Here is a 25,289-nt window from a genome sequence, read left to right as displayed (position 1 = left end):
TATAGTGTGGTGTAGGAGAAGGTTTTCCTCTAACTTCTTAGGGTCTTGGCTGGGTCTGAAAATGAAACTGACAAAAACACATAATAGGAGAAAAGCATACAAATATGTTTAATGTAAGCTTTACATGATATTGGAGCCTTCATAAGGAAATAAAGACCCAAAGGAACAGTTAGATCTGAGTATTTTATGCTGGGTTTGATGAAGAGTGTACAGTTGTGGAGCAATATGATAGGTGCAGGAGTATGAGGTGAGTGTAGTAAACTGGGGAAACAGCAAGACTTGTTTGTTTGAATTCTTCTCAGCGTCCATTTGTCTTTGGAGGTAAGAATGTACCTCTCACAGGAGGGTTTTGTGACCTGTTTCAGAGGAGAGAGGGAGTGGTAGGGGAAAGGCCAGAATGACATTCTTCTCCTGTTTTCTCAAACTCTTTCAGCTTAAATTATTCAATGTGCTGATGCACATTTTGGAGTAGCATGTCCTGAGCTCCATCATTCATAAAGCGTTCCTCAAATTGCCCCATTAGAAACTCTTCAAGATTTTAACAGCTGCTCCATGAAAAAAAATGAATTTAACGGTCAAAGTAGTTGGAATAAAGTTAAACTTTTTAATGTGTTTTAACTTTTCCTGCAATACTTCTCAAAACTCTTAATGTGCGGATGTGCATTTGTGAATCCCCAAAAGTGAATCCAGTATGCACCATTTCCCAATTCTATCTGGCCACAGATGTCCTTCTCTATTCACCACAGAACACAGTGTGGAGACAGATTTCATGGTCAAGAGTAAAGTATGATACCAATGTCATCATATGTTAATTGCTTGCTTTTGGATCATCTTTTCAAGCCTTAGTGTCCCTATCTACAAAGTATGGTAATACCTGTATCTCATATTGTTGTTGGCAAAATAAAAAGGCTTACAAGATGTCCAGGAGCTCTCAGTAGATGCTAGCGATTATAATTGTTAATGTCCAAGAGCTGACTATTACTCATCTTTAGAATCCCAGAGCTTTGCAGAGTACTGGATCTCAAGGTGGGATGAACTCAGGCTGTTGTTACACCTGGCCTGATTTTAGCATGAAGGTAGTCAAAAGGGCTTCTTTCTCAACTACCAGCATCCTTCGCTCTTTAACAGGATCTGAGTCAACATTAGAAAAGTCCTGTTCTGGTCATGGTCCTGTTGCTTATAACCTTCTTATAAAAAACAAAAATAAGACAAAAGAAGAAATGAGGTTGAACTAGGTAACTTCTAGAGTTCATGCTCTTTGAAATTCTAAGGTAGAAGAGAAGTAATTCTCAAGTTGCAACAGATGGAGTTTTTGTACTTCTTAACTGGACTGATGAGCACAAAAGTCATCACACACCACTTTATTTTTTTGTTAGAAGAGCCACTTTAAATAGCTTCCCATCAATATTACTGATATGAAGGAATTTGACTTTTATCAGTTATTTTAGACCACTGTATCGGTTACTATATATGACTATATAGCACTACAAACTAGAATTTATGCCTGGAAATTAATTTGGTACATTTACTTCCTGTCCTCTATAAGCAAGTGCAGCTGTAGGGTGGTTCTTTGTGTAGGATTAAGAAACACTGCAGTTCTTGAAATAAGCCAGATGGTTTTATTTTCAAAGGAAAGGATCACACCTAGTGAAGTATTTATTTACAAGCTTCACAACAAAATAAAAGATTAAAAGAAAACTTTCAAGGGACATGTGTCATAGAAACCCACTGAACACCATAGCTTCCCAACTCCTGGGCCCAGACGACATTGCAAAAGACACAGAAAAGTTGATCTTGCGCTGGCTGTAAACATTTGTAGATTAAGGTTATAATGACCAAGACATTACAATGAGAGTTATACAATCTGAATAGACTCCCGTTTTGACTTGACTTGGTTTCAATACACTTTTCCAACAGTAGATCCAGTAACATACACACACACAAGGCTGGTTTTGAATATATGTCCTAAAATTAATGTTAATGGAAACTTCAGGAATACGTTTCGGATAGATACCCTCAAAACAAAAACGAAACAACGACGTTTTAAAAATCGAAAGTGAAAACTGTAACTTGTTAGCGATCAATCATTGGAGACACCAGGTCTGGTATTCCGAGCAATGGTTGGTTTTAAAGAGAATCACCATTTGAGCTGAGTTTTCTTTTTTCTTTTTGAAGGACCCAACTGTTCATCTGAGCGACACCCACTCGGGATAAGGCAGCGCCAGCCTCGGGGACCCGCTCGCTCCCGCCCCGCTCCCGGGCTCCGGGCGACTCGGCGGCGCTCCTCCCGCGCGCGGCCGCGCGAAGTTTCCGGGAAGGTCGGGCGCTTTGGGCCCCGGGGCGCGGCGCTCGGCGGGCCGAGGCGGGTGAGTGGGGCCCCGTTTCCCCGCTGCCATCCCTGCCCCTAGTTGTCCCGGGCTAGAGGCCCTGGGTTTGCAGGGAGCTGGGTTCCGCGGAGGCGGAAAATGGCGCGCGGAAGGATGGCCCCTCCGAGGGCCCCGGGTGGCGGCTCTGCGCCCCCCGCGTCCCTGCCCTGCCCCCTGCCCGCTGCCCCCTGCCCGCTGCCCCCCTGCCCCCTGCCCCCCTGCCCCCTGCCCCCTGCCCGCTGCCCCCCTGCCCCCTGCCCCCTGCCCCCCTGCCCCCTGCCCGCTGCCCCCTGCCCCCCTGCCCCCTGCCCCGTGCCCGCGGCCCCCTGCCCGCGGCCCCCTGCCCCCCTGCCCTCTGCCCGCTGCCCCCCTGCCCGCTGCCCCCCTGCCCCCTGCCCGCTGCCCCCCTGCTCCCCTGCCCGCTTCCCCCTGCCCCCTGCCCGCTGCCCCCTGCCCCCCTGCCCCCCTGCCCGCTTCCCCCCTGCCCGCTGCCCCCCTGCCCGCTGCCCCCGCCCCCCTGCCCGCTGCCCCCTGCCCCCCTGCCCCCTGTCGCTTCCCCCCTGCCCGCTGCCCCCCTGCCCGCTGCCCCCTGCCCCCCTGCCCGCTGCCCCCTGCCCCCCTGTCCCCCTGCCCGCTTCCCCCCTGCCCCCTGCCCGCTTCCCCCCTGCCCGCTGCCCCCCTGCCCGCTGCCCCCTGCCCCCCTGCCCGCTGACCCCCTGCCCGCTGCCCCCCTGCCCGCTGCCCCCTGCCCGCTGTCCCCCGGCCCACTATGCCTTCTCTATGCCCGGCCCACTATGCCTTCTCTATGCCAGGCCGGCCTCTGACCCAGTCTCCTTAGTTTGCTTTGCTTCTTTCCGAAACTGAAACTTAAAATGGTTTGTGTTTCCTCTCTGTTCATGCAGGGTCTCTTGAGATAGTTCTTAGAAAAACCGATTCCTTAAGGGGATTTACTCTCCTTGGCAGGTGTAGTGTTTGGCAGTCGTGCCTTACTTTGAAGAATATGCAGGGAAAGTCTTGAAAGAGATATCCAAAGGAGAAGACGGTGTTTCCCTGTCTGTACAACACACAGAAGGTTTTAACAAACTATAAAGATGTATCACCATTTTACTAGTCACCACCGTCTTCCTTTCCCTTGTTTCCTTCTTTTTGCCGCCAAGCATGCATGTGGGAAAATTCGTTTCTATCAAGCTTGACACCACAATAATATGAGGATATCAGAAAAATGGGTAGTAGATGGGTGGAGGCGATTTGTATTGGTTTTTTTTTTGTTTGTTTCACTCGCTGGCATAACAAATTGCCAAGGATTTAGTGGCTTAAAAACCACATTTATTATCTTAAAGTTCTGTAGGTTGGAAGACCTACCTGAGTCTGGGCTAAAATCAACCTGTCTACAGGGCTGCCTTTCCTCTGGTAGGCGACTGGGGTGAAATCTGTTTTCTTGCCTCCCCACCCTCTCCCCCCCTCGCTTCTTTAGACTGTCCACCTTCCTTGGCTCAGTGGTGTGCTTTCTCCATCTTTAAAGCCATTAAACGTTACATCTCCCTGACCATTCTTCTGTTAGCACATCTCACTCTGACTCTGGTCTCTTGCCTTCCTCTTTCACTTTAAAGGACCTTAGTGATTCCTTGGGCCACACTGATAATCCAAGATGATCTCCATATGTTTTTTTTTTTTCGTAATTAAAGTTTATTGGGGTGACAATTGTCAGTAAAGTTACATAGATTTCAGGTGTACAATTCTGTATTACATCATCTATATCTCACATCGTGTGTTCGCCACCCAGAGTCAGTTCTCCTTCCATCACCATATATTAGACCCCATTTACCCTCTTCTAGAGACCCCTCCTCCCTTACCCTCAGGTAACCCCTAAACTATTGTCTATGTCTATGAGTTTTTCTTTCTTCATTTGTGTATCTTGTTCTTTTGTTGTTTTCAGTTAGAAATTACTCAATTTTTAACAGATCTCTGCTATCTGTGTAGGGGTGGGCAGTGCCTTATTTTCCATTTTGCTTCATCAAGTGAGGCGTAGAAGGTCAGGTTTCTGCATTTTGAAAAAATAAGGGTGACCTATTGCATCAATGTGTAGAAAGCTAGCCTTTCCTTCTGGTCACTTTTGCAGGTGGCTCCAGGCTGGACCCCACAGGCTCCTTTGTCCCCACCAATACCAAACAGGCTCTGTCCAACATGCTGTAGCGGCGCTCGGGTGCTATCATGCAGACACCTGCCCTTCATGCCATCATGTCTCAGCAGCACCTCACACAAATGAAGCTCCTGCGGCAGCAGCAGCACCAGCGGCTCCTCAGGCAAACCCAGGCTCGACCTTTCCAGCAGGTTTGTCCAGCTCCCGCGCTGGAGTCCTCTGCATGTCGTGATTTTCCTCTGGCTGGGGATGAGTGTGGAGTATGTGGCATGTTTTTCTTGCGTGTATGTCCCTGTATACTTGGGTGAGGGCAGGTGTACCTCTCTTGTACAGGTTTGTAACTTCTTTTCCTTGCATTTTACTGTTGTCATTGATCAAATAAGAACTCGAAATATTTTAGGTTCATTAAAAGTATGCCTGAGCACAAAAAGGAGATCTAATGACTTTCCAGTCAATTAGAAGTAGCAGGACTTTCATCCTGGAAGTGACCTTGTCTGAGCACTCATCCCTGTTATAATTATCCCCAAGTCCTCTATTCCTTTTATCTCTACTTTCATGTATTATCACTATTTGATGTATTACTTTGAGGTCGTATCTCTGAAGCCCTGATGTTTAAGTTTTCTCCTATAGTGCCTTCTGCAGACTCTATTTTTAGTGCATACTTAATAAGGTATATAGCAGACAAAGAATATATTACAAATAACAGTCTATATGGAAATCTTTAATTTAATCCTTGATTTATATTATTTCTATCTTTATGCCTTATAACCCCACTTAACTTTTTAGATAACAGCGATTGTTTAACGAAATAATGGTAGAAGTCACACAAAACTTAGCATAGACTCCTGAAACCCATGAATCTGTACAACTACATTAAAATAAAAAAGGGAGGCTTCTTTTTCTAGTTTCTATACTTTTTGTATCTTCTAATTCTTCTTAAAAAATTCACTATTTTGATAATGAAAATAATAATAATAATAATCAGCTAACACTAGTAGAGATAGCATTTCTTATTTGCCAAAACACTTCCAAGCACTTTGAAAGTATTTTTTTATCTTACATATCACAACAAACCTATGAATTAGACACATATGATCCTCAAAGGAAGTAACCAGTCTACAGGAGAATGCTGCTCTAAGAAAATCCATAAAACTTCCAAATTAGCAAGAAATTTTAATGCTTTTAAAAAATATATTCTTTGTACTTTGGGTAACTTTCTAGACACATCTCAATTGTATACCTTCTGGCACTTCTGTGTTCAGTCCACTGAGTGGATGATCTCCATATTTTAAAGTCAGCTGATTGGCAACCTCAATTCAATCTATAACCTTAATTCTCCTTTATAGTGTAACCTAACATATTCACAGATTCTGGGGATTAGGATGTGGACATCTTTAAAGGGGCCACCCATCTGACATCATCAAAGGAAGGCTATTACTGTACATCGCACTCATGCAAATAGGGAAAGCATCCAGATACTAAATATGCCATAAGAAGTTTGGGGGATATTTATAGAGTTAAATATATTGAGAGCCTTTATTATAAGCTTTTATGAATATTGACTTATAAAACAAATAATGTTGCAGTTTCTGCTTTCTGGAAATGTAATAAGAGAACTTCATGTGCCTGGGATGTCCTGAGCAGAATACCTGAGTCAAGATACTGCACAATTTTATAAATTTTGGGTGTTTTCAGTGTGTAAACTTGTATTGTGCTCTGAGTGGGTATAAGGAGGAGTGGACTTGGTCTCTAACCTCAAGGCCGTGACCTTGGAAAATAACACAGGTACATAAATAATTAAAGTTCCTTTGGGGAGATAAAAGAAGGAGAAGTAACGTCCTTTGGGGGAATCAGAAAAGGCTTCAAGAACTTGGGGGGGAAATTTGGGATGGGTCTTGAAGAACTCTAGGATTTCATTCGATGGAAATTAAGGTGGGAGGAGAAGAAGGATGTGACATTTTGAGAGGCATGAGGGAAAGAGCCACCCTTCTAGGGCTCGGTGTGATTAAGGGACTTAATCCAGGAATCGTCTAAATTAGACTAGAAAGTAAATTGTGTTAGACCGTGTAAAACCTTGGATGAATGCCGAATGGCATCATAAGGATTCTGCAGTTGTTGGTAGAATAGGGAGCTATGTATAAGGTATATATCTTTTTATTTTGAAACCATCTGAAACTTACAGAAAAGTTGCAAGTACAATATAAGCAACTTTTTTCCCCAGTGAATTATTTGAAAATACAGTTCCAACTTCATGACCCATTGCCCTGGAATTCTTGAGCATATATTTCCTACAAGAAAGGTGTTCAAAATCAGGGATTTAATATTGGTACATTACTGCCATCTAATTCTTGGATTCAATTCAAATTTTACCAGTTGTCCCAATCATATCCTGTATAACAAAGGACCCAGTTCAGAATCATGCCTTGCATTAGATGTGATCTCTTTAGTCTCCTGTCTAGAACAGTTTCTCAGTCTTTCCTTGGCTTTTATGAAGTTGACACTTTTTGAAGAGAACAGGCCAGTTTGTGTAATGTTTCTTCATGCATAGATTCAGATTATGCATCTTTGGCAGGAATATCATAGAAGCCATGCTGTGTTCTTAGTGCAGCCTATCAGATGGCACATGATTTATCTCATTATTTACTTTGATTATTTCATGATAGTGGCGTCTGCTTGGCTTCTCCACTTTAAAGTTACTTTTTTCCCCTTTGAAATTAATCAGTTTTTTTGTATTTTGAAACTAGATGGTCCTTTCCTCACCAACATTTCAATTTATTTATTTACATCAGTTATTTCACTCAGTGGATTTAATCATTGCTGTCATTATTTACTCTTACAATTAATTTATTCCCATATTTTGGCCAGTGACAACCTCCTCAAGCTGGATCTTTTGTCCTTTTGACATGGCCTCATTATTCTTTGAGCACTTCCCTGCTTTCTGGCACCAAAAGATGCTTGTCTTGTACTTTTCATGTCTCAGTCCTAGTAAAGGCTAGAAGACCAAAGTAATAGTCTTTTAAAAGGGAACATCATAATTCGATTGAGATGTTAACTACAATAGGATGTTAATGCCCATTGTTTTCTATTGTTGTGTTGAAAAGCAAAAACTTTTATAACCCTTTTATATATTTATAGGTGTGAAATTATTGAATTATAGACTTTGTTTGACTAAAAGCCACATGATAATAAAAACTGCTGACAGGAAAAAAGATGTAGCAAAGAAGAGATGTTTCCGCTGAAAGGGTTTTAAAGGTTGTCATTTTTGCTTATTGAGTTTGTGTGTATATGCTATTTTTTAAATATTAAACATGTTATGATAATTAGGGAATCATGGCAACTGGTGAAGACGAGAAACAAGCTCTTAGGGTGGATTGGCTTGATGACGAACCTAAGAATGATGAACAATTCCTGGATTGGCTTGATGACGAACCTAAGAAAGATGGACAATTCCAGGTAAAAAGGAAAAATTACTAGGTATTATTAAAATTAATTTATATCTATTAGTTTTACAGTGAAGCATGTTTTTTGTGTCTTTGCCCAACATTGCCTTGAATTTGGGAGGATATTAGGGTTTCCAAGTTTTATTTTTACTTTCATCATTCAAGCCTTACCAGAAGAATCATATTACTACTGGTCTTATAAGGCTTACCACATTAGCTACTTTTTCACTCCCTCATTTATTTGATTTGTACCTAGAAGTTAAGAGCTTACTGTGCTTCCCGAAAATAAGGCCTAGCCGGACCATCAGCTCTACTGCGTCTTTTGGAGTAAAAATTAATATAAGACCTGGTATTCTATTCTATTATATTACATTACATTATATTACATTACATTATATTATTATATAAGACCCGGTCTTATATTAAGTTTTGCTCCAAAAGACGCATTAGAGCTGATGGTCCGGCGAGGTCTTATTTTCGGAAACACACTAGTTAACAATGATCTGATCAGACCTAAGAGGGAGGGAGGCTCGGGGAGGTTAAACCATTTACCCAAGGCCATGTCTGGAGTGTCAAAGCAGCTGTACTATGGGAATCACAGCAAATTTTTAAAATTGCCCCAGAGTAATATATGTGCAATTTAAAAGTCATATTGTAGTCACAAATAACTAGGAAGGGAGCTGACAGAGCACTGAACTTAGGTTCAGATCAGGGTGTCAATCCTTGCAATACTGTAAAAATTTCTGTGATTTGATCAATATGAAAGGTGGTTTCCTTGTTTGTATAATGGAGATAATAATATTTGGGAATGGTAGGAAATGATATAAAACATCCAACAAATTTATTATTCATGTGATCATACTTGTTTTGAGGCTGTCTAATGTCTTTCTTGGCCTTGTTCAGGGTGAGAGACATTTAGCTTCTTTAATTCATTTAGAAAAATGAGGTCATGGGCTGTTTAAATTTTTGGTGCTATTTGATTTTTTTTTTTTTTTTTTTTTTTTTTTAGAAATTAATTGATGAAATGGTGAAAGAAAATGCTCAGTTAAAGGAGGAGATCCAAAAGCTTGAAGTTGAGTTACAAGAGGCCACCAAAACCGCTCAGGTAACCCCTTTACTTATTGTGTGTATCACATTTTTAATGACACCATTTTTCAGAAAAAACTATTTTATTATATAAAATTCACTTTTAAAACATTATGGTCATCCACAGCACCACTGTTTGTAAGAGTCTCAAAGTGAAAACAACCCACTATCTGTCCATAGTAGAGTGAATGAATAAATTGGGGTGTATTCACACAGTGAAATACTACATGCAATGAGAATGAACAGACTAGACTACAACTGCATGCAATAACATGGATGAATTTCATAAACACGGTGTTGAGTCAAAAGAGATAAGAGGGCATTTCATGTGCTTCCATTTAATTAGAGCACAAAAGCCGGGTATTAGAAATTAGCATGGTGATTACCCTTGGGGGCAGATAGGAACTAGAAGGAAATCCAAGGGGCTTCTGGGGTGTTGGTCATTTTGTTTTTGCTCTGCATGAAGGTCACAGGTGTGTGATCATTTTGTAAAAGTTCATCTTGATGTATACTTATGATAATATACTTTTTTATATTTACATATACGTTAATAAAATTTACAAAAACAAAAAAGTGGTCATTATCAATCATTTTTGGATCAAATTCTTGGTTGTCTCACTAAATTCTTTTTGTTCTCCTCATCCAAGGTGGTATAGTAATTTAAATGTGTTTCAGTTCAAAAAATTGGATATCTATCTTTACCATTATTTTCTCCTATAGTTTTTCCTGTCTTTGAATTAGACATAACTTTCACCTCTTTTTCCTTCGTAACAACTCATATTGTTAAAAAAATATTCAGTTTATTTACATGTTTAAATGCTTAACGCATTGTCACTTTTTGTTTCTGAAACGGGGGATAAGATTGAATATCAGGAAGTGAGGTTTCTCATGTTTGAGACTTAGAGAAGACTCTAGTAAGATGCTGGTTACTTTTCAGACTGGAGACAGAATTATTTATTTTGTTTTACATCTCAAAGGGCCTTGAGAAACCTGCCAGCTCAGTTGATCCACATTACAGAGGTCTCTAGCTGTGGTCCGGAGGGCATAAGCAAATTGCTGTCTGCCAAAGTGTGCTCAGGACTAGAATCAGGCAGTCTCACTCTCACTCCAAAAGCTCTCCACTTCTCTAGGTGCAGAGATTTTGGGGTTCAGTTCCAGACCACCACAATAAAGGGAATATTGCAATATAAGTGAGCCACTCAAATCTTTTGGTTTCCCGGTACATATAAAAATTATTTTTACATTGTACTGTAGTCTATTGAGTGTGCAATAATATTATGTCAAAAGAAAAAAAATGTAATATCTTTATTAAAGCATACTTTATTGCTAAAAGATGTTAACCATCATCTGAGTTGTCAGCAAATTGTAATCTTTTTGCTGATGGAGGGTCTTATCTTCAATTTGTAAAATACCCAATATCTGTGAAGTGCAGTAAAACGAAGCACGATAAAATGAGGAGTGCCTGTGTACAGAATATCTCCATATTATTGGGAAACACTTTGCTTTTTCTCAGACGTTACAAATTGTTTTGAAATCCGAATTATGGTAATCAGAAATTTTGCTGAAATTACATGTAAAGATATAAATGAATAGAAGAGTCGATCAAATAACTGAATATTTCTAATCTCTTTATGATAAGATCTTTTATTTCAGCATGTAAATAACTATGGGAAATAGAAATGCAAACACCAGACTCATTTGTGCATTTCTGTGTAGTTGTATAGGTCCGTTGATCCCAGTGATTTAAAGCAGCTGAGTGTTAACCACTTAACTTTATCTTCCGGATTACAAAGCTTGTTCATAGTGTCCCTTCACATTTTTATAAACCTAAGTTGTGGTAATGGTTAAAAAGTTGGTGGGCAGGTGTTAAGGAAGGGGGGATTTAAATTTGATAAATTTTAAATCATATAATTCATGAGTCTTTCTTTTTGGATGAAATTATCTGGGCATGCTATCAAAATAACTACCTATAGTGTACTCCTGACTTCATGTCGTACCTCTTTGCAGTAAGAGTAAACATTCTGTCTAATGATTTCCTTGTGAGCTAGCCTATTATTGGCACAGTTATTTAAAGGGTACTTATCTACAGGAGTGATGTAGGTTTTAGAATTGAACATCATCAAATATTGACTTTTTTCAACATTGATTAGAAAAAGTGAGAGATTATATACTTACAATTTCATTTGTGAAATGATATTAAATCATCAGTATTTGATTACATTACCGAGTACTTACCTGGCAGAAGCAATTACTAAAGTTATTAAATAAGACTGTGGGGTTCTGAAATCAGTGGTGAATGAATTATTGGATGATCACATTTTCAGTGGAAGGACTGAAGTTATTTCTTGTCAATTTTAATCTAACATTTCTGTTTGAATTAGGTTCAAGAGACTATTCCTGAAACAAAGTTGAAATTTACATCTCTAGAGAATCCTGAGAATTACCGCCAGTTTTTAAATACCTGCTGTTCATTTCAAGTGAACTCCCCCATTCCTTATGAGCTGCAAAAAGGAGAAGCGCTTATCACCTTTGAACAAGAAGAAGGTATGACTAATGTTCAATAATATTACCAACTTACCTTTGGAGAGCGCTTGAACTTTCAAAAGCTTTCTTAGATATTTGGCTTTGCTTTGCAATTTTTACACATATTATTTCATATAATCTTTATATTGAAACTCTGAGGCAGGTATGATAACCCCTATTTCATAGATGATAAAACGGATTCTAAGACATTAAGTGACTTGAATATGATTACTCATTCAGAACACAGTGGCCCTGAGACTCCAGTGCAGGTATTGTGATGTCTGATACCTGTATCTTTCTGTTCCACCTGCTACCTCTAATAATAATGCTAGTAATAATGTTTCAAGGACATAGAGCTCTACGAAGTGCTCAGGGAGTTTTCACTGACATTGTCTCATTTTATACTCACTTGATTCTATGAAAGCGATAAGATAGGAGGGTTACTATTTATATTTTATAGCCAAGAAAACAGATTCTTAGGTGATTAAGTGATTTACCTATGGGCACATAACCAGTGAATGGAAAGAGCCCCGGAATCTGAGATTTGGGATGGAACCTGATGTTTCCTAAGTTCGCCATGGTGTTGGACTCTGTTCAGAGCTGGTGGCGCCTTAGTGGGGAGAATCTGGCTTTGTATGCCAACTTGGCCCCTTTCTAGAAGTGTGATTTGGGTTGGGTTCTTTATAAATCTCAGATCTTTATTACATTTATTGTTTATTATGTATCAGACATTGTGCTAAGTATTGATAGGCTTTGTGGTTGTACCTACCTCATGGGACTGCTTTGAGTATTAAATGAGAAATGTTGATACTTAGCACAGTGTCGGACACATAATAAACAATAAATGTTAGCTGTCATTATTGCTACATGTTAGGAATTTTCCAGATTAGGAAACAGAAACTCAAAGAAGATAAAGAATTTACTCAAGGTCTATACAGTTAACAAATTGCAGAGCTGAGAGCCAACCCCTGAGTACTCATGTATTTTCTACTGGATCAGCATTCCTCTGAGCAGGCCACCATATGTCCAGTTATGGGGCAGGACCAGATGGTCTTCAGAAGCCCTTCCAAAGCTCAGATGCTGAGAATCTATTATTATGTCTCGTGTCTCCTGATGTCTGGTCCATCACTATAACCTTAAAATAAGTGTCCAAAGAGAAAGGGATTCAAGGGAGTCGAGGAACAAACTTCCAGATATAAAATAAATCAGTCACGGGGATGTAAGGTACAGTGCGGTGACTCTGGTCAGTAACATTGTGTTGCATTTGAAAAATTGTATTTGAAAGTTGCCAAGACAGTAAATCTTAAAAGTTCTTAACACACACACACACACACACACACACATTTTTGTAACTTTGTATGGTGGCAGCTGGTAACTAGATTAATGGTGATCACCTCACAGTGTATACAGGTATTGAATTACAGTGTTGTACACCTGAAGCTAATATAAATGTGTATGTCAATTTTACCTCAATAATAATTTTTCAAAAGCCTTCTGGCAGGTCAGTATATACACATACTGTTTGTTCACTTTGGGTCCACCCCTGTAGCTGAGGGTGGAGGAGGAGACCAAGAGCCATGTTGGCAGTTGACACTGGTTATGGAGATGGAAGAGAGGATTTGGGAAGCAGCGAATGTTATCTGAGAATGTTGGGAATAGAATTTTCTTCAGAAACAGCTGCTTCCACCTAGGCATGACTCTGAGGTCCTGCTCCCCTGGGACAACTTTGGGTTTATACAATGAAATGAGTTGGCTTTTCACAGCATCACAAAAGTTTAAATACAAGTGGTTCCTCTCAGCTGCATCAGATCACCAGATGTTGGAGGTTTGGGTGTGGGGAGTGGGAGGGAAAGAGCATCATCTAAGTATTACTTCACTGATAGTTTCTGTTTTTGCCTGTTGTCATTTACAAAAAAAGAGTCATAATTCAAGTTATGAGTTATAATTCATATATTATAATATTCATAAATTATATTATTATATTCATAAATTATATTATTATATTCACAAGTTATAATTCAGTTTTCCTGTCGTGATACAATGAGTGGGAATTAGCACAGGACAACACCCTTCCTTCTAGCTCTGTTTCACTCTCCCTCCAGCTGTGGTGTGCTAGCTGATTGTCACAAACACAGGTGAAGTTTATAAGAGCAGGTGTGGGTATCTCTTATTTTCATGACAAGAAGCTCCAAATATTAACAACTGAAGTGTTAATGGTGGCAGATGGTAACTAGATTAATGGTGATCACCTCACAGTATATACAGGTATTGTGTGATTCTCATGTCACACAATTAAAAATAAACTCACCCACACAACTGACATATAGTTGCTATTTGGCAATTTTTGGCATAATTATATTACTGAGCTTCCATTTGCATGGTAAATTAGATGTGATCGTTTTGTGATCAGTATAGCAAGACTATCAACTTTTTTTTCCATTTTTTATTAGTTTCAGGTATACAAAACAGTGTAATAGACATTTATACCCCTCACAGAGTGATAACCCCCTCCCCCAATCTACCACCCCTCTGACATCGTATATACCTGTTACAGTTCCACTGACATTCCTTATGCTGTACTCCACAGCCTGTGCATATGCATATATATATACATACATATATATGTATGTATAGTTGACATCTCACTTATAGTTGACATTATAAGTGAGGTCATATGGTATGTGTCCGTCTGACTTATTTCACTTAGCATAATGTTCTCTAAATCCATCCCTATCGTTGCAAATGGTAAAATTTCATTCTTCTTTATGGCCAAGTAATACTCCATTGTATAAATGTACCACAGTTTCTTACTCCAGTCATCTGCCGAAGGGCATTTCATTGTTTCCATATCTTGGCTATTGTGAATAGCTCTGCAATAAAGATAGGGGTGCATAAATTATTTTTGAATTAGCGTTTTGGATTTCTCCGGATTGATACCTAAGAGTGGAATTGCTGGGTCATAAGGTAGTTCCATTTCCAGTGTTTTGAGATACCTCCATACTGTTTTCCATAGTGGCTGCACCAATCTGCAATCCCACCAACAGTGCACAAGCGTTCCCTTTTCTCCACATCCACGCCAGCACTTGTTGTTTGTTGATTTATTGATGATAGCCATTTTGACTGGGGTGAGGTGGTATCTCATTGTGGTTTTTATTTGCATTTCTCTGATGATTAGTGAGGTTAAGCATTTTGTCATATGTCTATTTGCCATCTGTATGTCCTCTTTAGAAAAATGTCTCTTCATGTCCTCTGCCCATTTTTTAATTGGGTTGTTTGTTTTTTTGGTGTTGAGTGAGTTTTCTATAAATTTTGGGTATTAACCCCTTATCAGATGTATCATTGACAGATATCTTCTCCCATTCAGTAGGATGCCTTTTTTTTTATTGATGGTTTCCTTTGCTGTGAAAAAACTTTTTAGTTTGATGTAATCCCATATGTTTATTATTTCTCTTACTTCCCTTGCCTGAGAGGATATATCAATAAAAATATTACTAAGGGTAATGTCTGCAAACTTTCTTCCTATATTTTCTTCTTGGAGTTTTATGGTTTCAGATCTTACATTTAAGTCTTTACTCCATTTCAGATTTATTCTTGTATATGGTGTAAGGAGGTTGTCCAGCTTCCTTTTTTTGCATGTGTCTGTCCAGGTGTCCCAGCACCATTTATTGAATTGACTTTAGCCCAGTGTAAATTCTTTTTTCTGTTCTCGTAGATTATATGACCATATAGGTATGGATTTATTTCTGGGCTCTCTATTCTGTTCCATTGATGAATGTATCTTTTTTTATGCCAGTACCATGCTGTTTTGATTACTGTGGCCTTGTAGTATTATTTGATGTCAGGTATTGTTATACCTCCCACTTTGTTCTTATTTCTCGATTGCTGAGGCTATCCAGGGTCTTTTATGGTTCCATATAAATTTTAGGATTATTAGTTCTATTTCTGTGAAAAATGTCCTTGACAGTTTGATAGGAATTGCGTTGAATCTGTATATTGCCTTATGCAGTATGGACATTTTAACTAAATTAATTCTTCCTATCCATGAGCATGGTATGTGTTTCTATTTGTTTGCATCTTCTTTAATTTCTTCAGTATCTTATAATTTTATGAGTACAGGTCTTTTACTTCTTTGGTTAAATTTATTCCTAAGTATTTTATAGCTTTTGAAGCAATTGTAAATGGGACTGTTTTCTTAATTTCTCCTTTTGATACTTTATTATTTGTGTATATAAATGCAACTGATTTCTGAATATTAATTTTGTGTCCTGCTACTTTACCAAATTCATTATCAGTTCTAATAGTTTTTTGGTGGAGTCTTTGGGGTTCTCTCTATGTATAGTATCATGTCATCTGCACATAATGACAATTTTACTTCCTCCTTACCAATTTGAAGGCTATCAACTTTTTAATGAATGATATCAAAAGCATTTTAGTGAAATTAGAATTCCTCATTAAATATGGCAAATAAAAAAGATTTATGCTTGGATATTCCAGCCTCTGAGGTCTTTAATATGTTATTCTTGGGAAAGAGAGAGGAAAAAGTAAATATTTATTTCTATGGTGTTTGTAACATATTAACGAGTGACAAATGATAAGATTGTCAGAATGACACTGACCAACAAGTTTTTCCAGCTTACTCAACATGGAAGAAATTTCTGGCTGAGCTTTAATGTTCTAAGGGAATTGTCTGGTAATTCTGTCATCAGTGCAAAAGAAGGGTGTGGCTGTGCTGAAATAATACAGGAATTTCTGAAGAATTATCAGGCTTATCTCTTAAGAGATGAATCTAGAACTTGATGAGAATTTCTACATTGTGATTTTTGCTGATGTATTTTGACATTAATATACCCAACTTTGATGGCAAAACCATTACACTGGGAAATCCTAGGAAATTTTAAAAATCAGATCCTTTAAACCTAAAGCAAGTTGAAAATGTTTAGGATAATTTGTTCTTAAACCGAAAGGGTAAAAATGTACTGAAATATTGGAAATTAATACTTTCCAAATTATTTTTTAGTTGCCCAACATGTGATCAGAATGGGGAAACATCATGTACAGGTACAGGACGTATTTGTGGAGATTATGGCCAAGCCGGTTCCATTGAAGTCAGGAGTCAGATTCCAGGTAACACGGTGATTAAAGCTTTTCAGAATTCTGTTAAACATGGACACTTTTCGCATTTATATTTCTGAATATGAATTAATTTTCCAGGTTCACGTAGAAGTGTCTAAAATGAAGATCAATGTTACTGAAATTCCTGATGAACTCCCTGAAAGTCAGATGAGAGACAAGCTAGAACTGAGCTTTTCTAAGTCTAGAAATGGAGGTGGAGAAGTGGAATGCGTGGAGTATGATAAGCAGGCCGGAAGTGCTGTCATCACCTTTGTGGAAACTGGAGGTATTCACCCATTTAGAACATTAAAGAATACCCTGCCATTTAAATTATGTTGTGCCATTTTTGAAAGCACTCCTTTTCTCCTTCTTTTATCTGGAATTTATTAGACAATGTGATAATAGGGGATTTTTTTAACTGTATAAAATGGTAGCGTCCTGAAAATGATTTTCATGAATGCTACTTAGAATGATAATATTACAAATAATGAGCACATAAATCTTAGTACATCCTCGTCACGTGCCAGGCATGGAGCCAGGTGTCCTATACGTTTCTCTCCTCTGATGTGCAACACAGCAATGGAGGTAGGGTGTTAGACTCATGTTATTGATGAGGAAACTGGGTGAGTAACTTATTCAAGATCACACACTGGGTGTGTGGCAGAGAAATGTAAATATATTTATAACACTATCTCTTCCATCTCACCTATTAGGATTGGCAAGGGTCTCTTAGGTGGAAGGAATTGATTCTAGGGAAGACAAGGGGTGAATGGAAAGGACAGCTAGATATCTGTTCCCTTTATAGGTACAACTGGACTTTTACCACATCATCTGAGGAAGGTTTACATTCTTATGATTGAAAACAGAAGATTTTACAGCTGCTTCTGTTAATATGTGCAAGTGATGCTTAATATGAAAACCTCTTGCTCTAGTTCTTAGGGCTTCTCCTGGGTTTTCACATATAAATCTAACTGTACAGTTAAAAAACATTGATTAGGTTTGTTCATAATAAAGTAATCCATGCTTTTTAAAGAAAATTGAAATAATATAGAGGAACATTAATTTAGTGAAAATTGAAGCATTTTCTTAATCTTCTCTTTCTTCCACTGTGTAGTTATATTTAGATCTATCTGAAATTGCTGGATCAGATGGTAATCCTGTGCTTAATGTTTTAAGGAGCTGCCTTATTGGTTTCCACTGTGGCTGCACCATTTTACGTTCCTACCAGCAGTATACCAATGTTTTAATTTCTCCACATCCTTGCCAGGAAGGGCCTATGTTCTTACGTACTGTACCATACTGCCAGTCCAAGGTGGACTGGAGAGAGGAAAAAAACAAAGTGATTGACTAGAAATGCTTCTGTTAAATTTTATGCTATCTTGGCACATTACCTTTTTTTCCCTCTAGGAGAAAAGTGCTGCTAAAGATAAATCTCATTATTCTTTGTTTTGGAGAAAACTGATGCATTTTTATTACTGCCATCATTTTTCTAGATGACATACAACACTCTCCTTACTCCCTTGGTTAGCATCATTTTATCAGTTTATTGAATATCTTGTATTTGTTATAGGATAACTAACACACACACACATATAAACAAACACTATAGTAATATAATAATTTATTATATGTATGTGTACACATATAGTTATATATATATATATAAATAAATAGTATATATATACTATTTTAATCATAGTTTTCCTTTATAATTCTTGAGAAGCTGGGAAGCAGTCTTGTTTGGATGGGTGGGTTGCTTTTTGCCGATGGTTATTGCATTTTATATATCTTAAGGTAGGTCTGTCTGAGGACATTGCAGACCTCTGTGCTTTGATTGACTTTAGTGGATAGTTCAAGAGAGAAGACTCTATTTAAAATTCATTGTTTGGCCTTATATTTTTCAAAATTATACTGTGAAGTCTTTAAGTGAACTTGCAGAATTTCTTAAAAATTAATCTCTCCGTTTACTGTTTATTATGATATTGTTCTGTTTAAAGGAAGTTTTAACTTCGGTTAAAAATGTTTATGACATAAGTAAAATAAGTTTTTAAAATTTACTTCTAGTTGCTGACAAGATTTTGGAAAAGAAAGACTATCCTCTTTATATAAATCAAAACTGCCATAGAGTTGTTGTTTCTTCACACATAGAAACACATTTGAAAAAGTTTCAGGTAAAGTCATCTCTTTTCTTTCATTTTGGGAATTTACTGCTTGACCCCATGCCACAAAAAATAAAGAAAAAGTTGTGAGTCTGTTACTGTTTGAATCTTACTAGTGAGGGATATCAAAATAATTTCCTCATATCTGCTTGGTGAATGAGTTTGTCTTTTAAAATAATATTTTAATGCAAAACTGTACCATATTTATCATATACTTTTTAAAACTAAAACTACTTAGATATGGCACAATAGTTTTGTATGTGGCGACACAGCTACATTTCTCTTATGTGTTTTCTATCGTGGAGCATTAAAAATACTTTTTTTGTCATTTTCTCTTAACTCATTGTCTTTACCCCAGACCTGCTTCCTTTTCTGCTCTTACTCAAGTGTTAAATGTTACCACCATCTACCTGGTCCACCAACCTGAAAGCTAGAACTCTTGCTGAACTCTTCATTTTGCTTCTCCTTGAGCATTCCTTTGGTCACTCAAGCGTGTCACATTCACCTCTGACTACCTCTCTAACTGGTCTATTGGTAGAGTTGTCCCCCTTCCCTTTATTTGTCATAATGACGCCAGCGTTGTCTTTCTGAAACTCAGATCTCACTCTGATATTTTCTTGCTTGAAAAATCTTCCTGAGGATCCTTGTCTCTCCAAAGAGAGGTACCTCCAAAATATTCAGCAGAGCTTATTATAAATGTAATGTTTTGCAATTCAAAGCTCTTAGATAATTTTCTATTTTTTTATTTTCTTTCTTAGGTATTTTCAGGAATATCTAAGAGGACGGTGCTTCTGACCGGATTGGAAGACATTGAGGTGATGGATGAAGAAATTGTAGAGGATTTAATTAACATTCACTTTCAACGGGAGAAGAATGGAGGTGGAGAAGTAGATGTGGTCAAATGTTCTCTCAGTCAACCTCACATAGCATACTTTCAAGAATAGGTTCATGGAATCACATGAAAATTAGAGCTTCTGTGCCCAAATCACTATCAATGTTTGACAAAAATGAATATTATTGTCCCTTAAAAAAATGAAAACTTTAATTCTTTAGTGTCCGTATATTCTTAGAGACAAAATGTACTTTAATTGTTTTGAATTTCTCATTTCCATTTACAAATGCAATAAGAGCACTGTATTAAAAACAGTTTTGTTCATAAATTATGTGGATTGGTACCATGTCTGTTGAAATCAACCGTAAGTGATACAATTGTCCCCCTGCCATGTTGGCTTATTCTGTCATAGTCATGTGGGCCAATTCTGTTTTGGCCCCAGGTCCACCAATATGCAGATTTGACTCAACATTTCCCCAAAGAAATGTTACATTCAGCAGTTTGTGATTTCTATAGACTTTACTGAATTTTCAAGGGACTTCAAGAGCAATCATTTCTCACTTTCCATAGTATTTCACTCCGCAGCAACAAAGGTATTTCTCAGAACCAAGTCTAGTTGTTTATTTTCTTGAATTTTTCTTTACCCAGTGTGCCAAATGTCCCCTATTCCTTCCAAGACATCCCCTTTCTAAATAGAACTTGTCAAGACCAGAATTTTCTTTCTTTTTTATTTGTAACAGAAATAAACAGTTTAAGGGATTGAAAACCTTGGAAAAAAGAGAGAAGTAAATGCAAAGCTACTGGCTCATCACTTATCATGTTAGATGCTGGGGGATGCCTGAAGGTACTTGTCTTTGAGGAGCTAAAAATTTAGTTGAAGATACCCAGTTTATTAGCATCCCACTGTTTTAACTTGCAGAGAATTTAAATGGTAAAATTCAAGGTTCCTATTTAGGGTAGGTAAAATTCTCTTTGGTAAAGAACGTTTGGCCAGCTTTTATCCTAATATCATATGTTTCATGAAGAGCCAGCAGCACAATTAAATTCATATTAAAATGCTGGCGGAAGTGAAATGCTTTTAGAAAAGATTCTAAATCCACCTAAAGTTTGCCATCTAAATTAAATGCAGAGAAAAGCTTTAAATAAAAAAGCTTCATTTGCCTTCATTTTATGTTCAGATTTTAAAGTTGTTATGCTATCATCAGAAGTACTCATTACGCTCACATTTCTCTTTGGAATGAGAGATTATGCCTAAAAACTGGGCATTTATAATAAATCTTCATTGTTTTAGAAAAAAATCTCTCATTCTGTTATTTGTTCTTTGGAAATAGTAAGATTATGTCAAGCTACCAAGAAAATAAGAAGATAAATTTAAAGAACCTTATTTAATTTCGACGGGTTCAATCTCTCTAGAGCAGGGGGTGTCATTTTTAGTCTGGGCAGACTGCCAATCAGAAGGAATTTTTTCCTAATATTTAGGACAAGGTTTGAAAAAGTTTTGTTTCTTTTGGGAACCTTCTTCAGGCAGTAAAATGGATAATTTCTTTCAATTCTGAATTTTCAAAATGGTTTTTGATGAATGTTATCTTAGAAAATTATACTTTTCCTCCTTGCACCACTCCACACTTGTGTGATCTGGCCGCATCTCAGACACCAAGCATTGGCTTTCCTGCTTATTTACAGAGGTTTAGAGGTTTTACAGGAGGGAAGTTGTCTTTGAAAATTTACCACATTGTATTAAACTTATTGTATTTTAAGTTAGAAAGACTTAAATTGTGTGTCCAGGATGAGATAACTCTACTTAATGTGTGAAAAGACATTGTTACTATATGTCAAGAAAGAAAGATATGTGGAGTTACAAGTCCCTCTTGTTGTGTGTAGATTTATCAGTCAAAACAGACTAAGTTTCCTGTCATAACAAACTATCTCCCAAATCTCATTCACATTGAATGTCCAATACAGGTTGGGAGGGGACTCTGTCATAGTTGTTTAAGGCCCCATCTCGAGACATTCTTCCAGAATCATAGAGGTGGGAAAAAGTGAAACCTGGAGATTCTTGCACCAGCAATAAAATGCTATGACCCAGAAGTGACTGGTGTTTCTCTCCCATCTCATTGGCCAGAAATAGTCATAAAGCGACTAAAAAATTCTGTCTTGTAAACATGAGGTGAACCAGATACAGTTGAGTCAGAATAATAAGGAACATAGTCTGTCCTGTCCTACTAGTCATCAATATTTGGATCACTCTTCTTCACATACGAAATATACCTCATCCCCAAGGGGGGAAAATGAAAAATTCCCCCAATCATGGCAGCAAACTCAAAGTGCATGAACTCTTAGTGACACATGGTAGTTTCTATATCAGGTCTGAATGTTACTCCTCTTTGTCTAGAGACTCCCAAGATGCAATGATGGAACTGGAACAACATGACTGCAATAAACTCCACATTTAGAAAGGGACAGAATGGGGGGCACGTAGCAGTCACTGAGCCAAAAGCCATCTTGAAATCCCATTGAGTAGATGTGTGTTCCATACCCCGTGGAATTTTGATTAGGCCATGATTCCACTCCCTGGAAATTCTTCTCTTGCTCGTTGTCCTCATACCTCCTAGACAGTCTTCTTTTGCCAATACTTTCCTTGGCCATACCTAGAATGGACATTTGAAATACATCTTTCTGGGAGGCTGAAAAGCTTCCACAGTCAGTACACTTCCTATAAATCAATGTTTGGGACCAAAGTTTTTAAAGTTTTGAACGATCATAATCTCTTTACTGATACAATTCAAAAATTTACTTGGCTTCTTACCTATTTTATTCTGGTCAGCTCACATGTGGTAATAGCAACACTAACAGGTTTTATCTGGACTTATACGCTATAATTCTCTGTTTTCTTGGCCCCATTATTCTCTCTCTCTCTTCACTAAATTATGGGTACTTTGGGTGTATCAGGCCACTTTTGGTTTCTTTGCCCTGAGCCAGTTTGTCCAGTTGAAAGGGTTCATTGACTTCCACAAGCTTAATTGGTATTATTTTTGCTTTGAGGGACTTTAATGTGTTCAGAGATTTAAACCTTGATTTAATTATTGATTTGATCTTTATGATAAGGCAGAGTTCTAATCAGTCTTTGTTACTCAAAGTTCTTCTCAGTTTTATCATTTGCTAATGAGAAGTGTTTCTTCCAACCCTACAAGTTCCCGTATTTCTGGACTTTCTCTATTTCCTTTCATTACTGCTTTCAGACTGGTTCATTTCAATTCAAAGCTCTTCTCTTTCTTATATTAGTTTGTCAAATGCTCCCAATAACAATAAACATACTGCTGACTTTGATGTTCACACTCTTTTTAAAACATACTACAGGCTAATTAGGTACGTTGTCTGCCTTCCAAGCTAAAATGTGTGAGTTTTACCAAATGTTTTCCTACTACGTAATTCAGAGCACTATCCTTCTGATCTCTGACAGATATTTTCTAATTACCTGCCAGTTGGACCCTAAGCCAAAGCCATGTATTTTATATTATGTTCTGGAATGTGTGTGTGGTTTTTGTTTGTTTGTTTGTTTTGGCTATAACAATGCTCCCTTTCAGAATACCAACTTCTGTATCTATCTGGAGAGACTATGTGATACTGGTGTGACAAATTATCTCTAAATTTTGGAGATCTAAAACAACAAAAAGTTTATTCCTTGCTCATGCTACATGTCCATGATGAATCAGCAAAAAGAATGTTCATGGTAGACACTCAGGCTAGACACTCAGGGATCCAGGCTAATGGCAGCCACCATCTTCATTGCTGAATGCCAAAGAGCTGTGAAGGGTCTTGAACTGGCAATTAAATTCTTGGTCCAGAAAATGTCCCTTTCATTCACAACTGAACCAGAGGTAAGGATATGGCCCTACTCAACCATAAAGGAGCTTGGATGTTCAACCCTACCATATGCTTGGAAGGCAGAAAGCCAGAACTGTATAGTGAATAGCATTAATGATATTTGGTTGGTATTTAACAGGAAAAGATGCTTATTCTTGAAAAATATGCAAAGTATAATGAAGATAAAAATCACCAAAAATCCACCTACAGATATAATGGTAAATATTTTATGTTCTCCTCTCCAACCTTTTTTTTTTTTTTTAACCATATCACATTTCATTTTGTGAATATACCCTATGTTGTTATTTTCCTATTGTTGGACATTAAGGTTATTTCTAATTGTTTTCACACTTATAAGAGCTATGATGTACATAAACCCTTTTATATCTCGATATAAAAATCTTTTTCTGCAGTTCTGACCTCATTTCAACCAAGGTGACAAGTTATAGGATATAAATTCTGTTAAGGATCTTGATACCTGTGGCTGCAATTGCTTTCCAAAAAGTTAGGCATTGGTCTGTACTTTCATTAATAGTGCAATAAAGGGCTATTTCATTGCTCCCTTTCAGCAGTGAGTACTGCTTTAAAAATAACTTTCTTTTTATCCAATTTTTAGAAATCTTCACAGTGTATGCCACATCTTGTGAAAGCAAATAATCATCAAGATAGTACAGGTGAAACATCCCAGAATGGGCTTTGTTCTTCAGTATTACAAATTTAAAACATTTGGGAAAATGTCAACCAATTTGATTTTACTTAAGCTGTGCGACAGAGACAAGTACAATGAGATAGGAGGCCTTATAATTGGGTTCATAAAAGATTAAAATATTTTGTTGGATGTAGTTTCAATAATAAGCTGCTAGAATTATTTTGGCCACATTTGGAGTCATGCTTCCTCAAGGACAGTTTGGCACTATAGGGGATAAAAACGTTTTCCTCAACCCTCTTAGACTTCTTGGTTAGATCTGAAATTTGAAACCAACAAAGACAGATAAGCAGGAGAAAAGCATACATGTTTATTTAAGATACATTTTATGTGACATGTGAGCCTTCATAAGGAAATGAAGGCCCAAAGAAATGGTTAAACCTGAGTGTTTTCATGCTAGGGTCAATGAAGTATGTAAAGTCATAGAAAGTGGAAAAATGATAGGACAAAGAGTATCAGCTACTGAGCTAGGGGGAAATTTATCAAGGCCTATTCCTTCAGATTGCTCTCTCTGTCCCTTAGTCTTTGGAGATAGAGAAGCTCCTTTCCTCAGAATAAAAGGAGGGCATTTCTCATTGGAGGGTTTTATGACTTGTTTTGGGGGAAGGTCAGAAAGTCCTTGCACATTCCATTTCTCCTATTTCTTCAGTTTGAAATATTCACTATACCAAGTTGTCATATTTGGGGGTTAGCATCTCCTGAACCCTCTTGAGACAGGTTAGTTAGCATGGTTAGCATGTTGCTAGGTAGACAGGGGGGTCCCTGGTGGAATAAACAAAAAGCAGCAATACCCTGAAACTCCAGGTTCTGGAATGTCTCCTTCACTTCAGGACAGAGATATGAGAATACTCCTTGAGGTTAATAAATTATCTCAAATCCCTTTTGGCCAAACAAAGGAGCAGATCTGATAGATAGAAATGGGTTATTTCGTTAATCCTTTCAGGATGGGGAAACAGGACAAACCTGACAGATGAATTCTATTAGAAGGCTCCAGCCCCCTTCCCCAAGCAGGCAAGGGAAGGTATAAAAGTAAGCTTTTGCCTCAGTCACTGGGCTTTCCA

At 37.9% G+C, this 25,289-nt stretch overlaps 1 protein-coding gene across 7 annotated transcripts; it reads left to right on the top strand.

Annotated features, from left to right (window-relative positions):
- The first annotated feature begins 2,052 nt into the window (after positions 1 to 2,052).
- On the top strand, positions 2,053 to 21,748 carry NMI (N-myc and STAT interactor). Of its 7 annotated transcripts, XM_081052835.1 has the most exons (11): positions 2,053 to 2,100; positions 2,176 to 2,366; positions 3,330 to 3,438; positions 4,486 to 4,697; positions 7,831 to 7,959; positions 8,956 to 9,051; positions 11,414 to 11,576; positions 16,573 to 16,679; positions 16,767 to 16,953; positions 18,732 to 18,838; positions 19,585 to 21,748. In XM_081052835.1, the coding sequence occupies exons 4-11, from the start codon at positions 4,578 to 4,580 to the stop codon at positions 19,768 to 19,770; spliced, it is 1,095 nt and encodes a 364-aa protein (XP_080908961.1). In that variant the 5' UTR covers positions 2,053 to 2,100; positions 2,176 to 2,366; positions 3,330 to 3,438; positions 4,486 to 4,577; the 3' UTR covers positions 19,771 to 21,748. The 7 variants fall into 7 exon arrangements, 6 of the variants coding, with proteins under 6 accessions (XP_080908961.1, XP_080908960.1, XP_080908964.1 ...); XM_081052834.1 differs by lacking the exon at positions 3,330 to 3,438; XM_081052837.1 differs by having other exon boundaries at positions 2,091 to 2,366.
- Positions 21,749 to 25,289: the final 3,541 nt, after the last annotated feature.

This window comes from Rhinolophus hipposideros (genome assembly GCF_964194185.1).
Source record: "Rhinolophus hipposideros genome assembly, chromosome: 6".
In the NCBI taxonomy this organism is placed as follows: Eukaryota; Metazoa; Chordata; class Mammalia; order Chiroptera; family Rhinolophidae; genus Rhinolophus; species Rhinolophus hipposideros.
The sequence above is the reverse complement of the archived record's forward strand: the minus strand, read 5'-3'. Positions and strand labels throughout refer to the sequence as shown.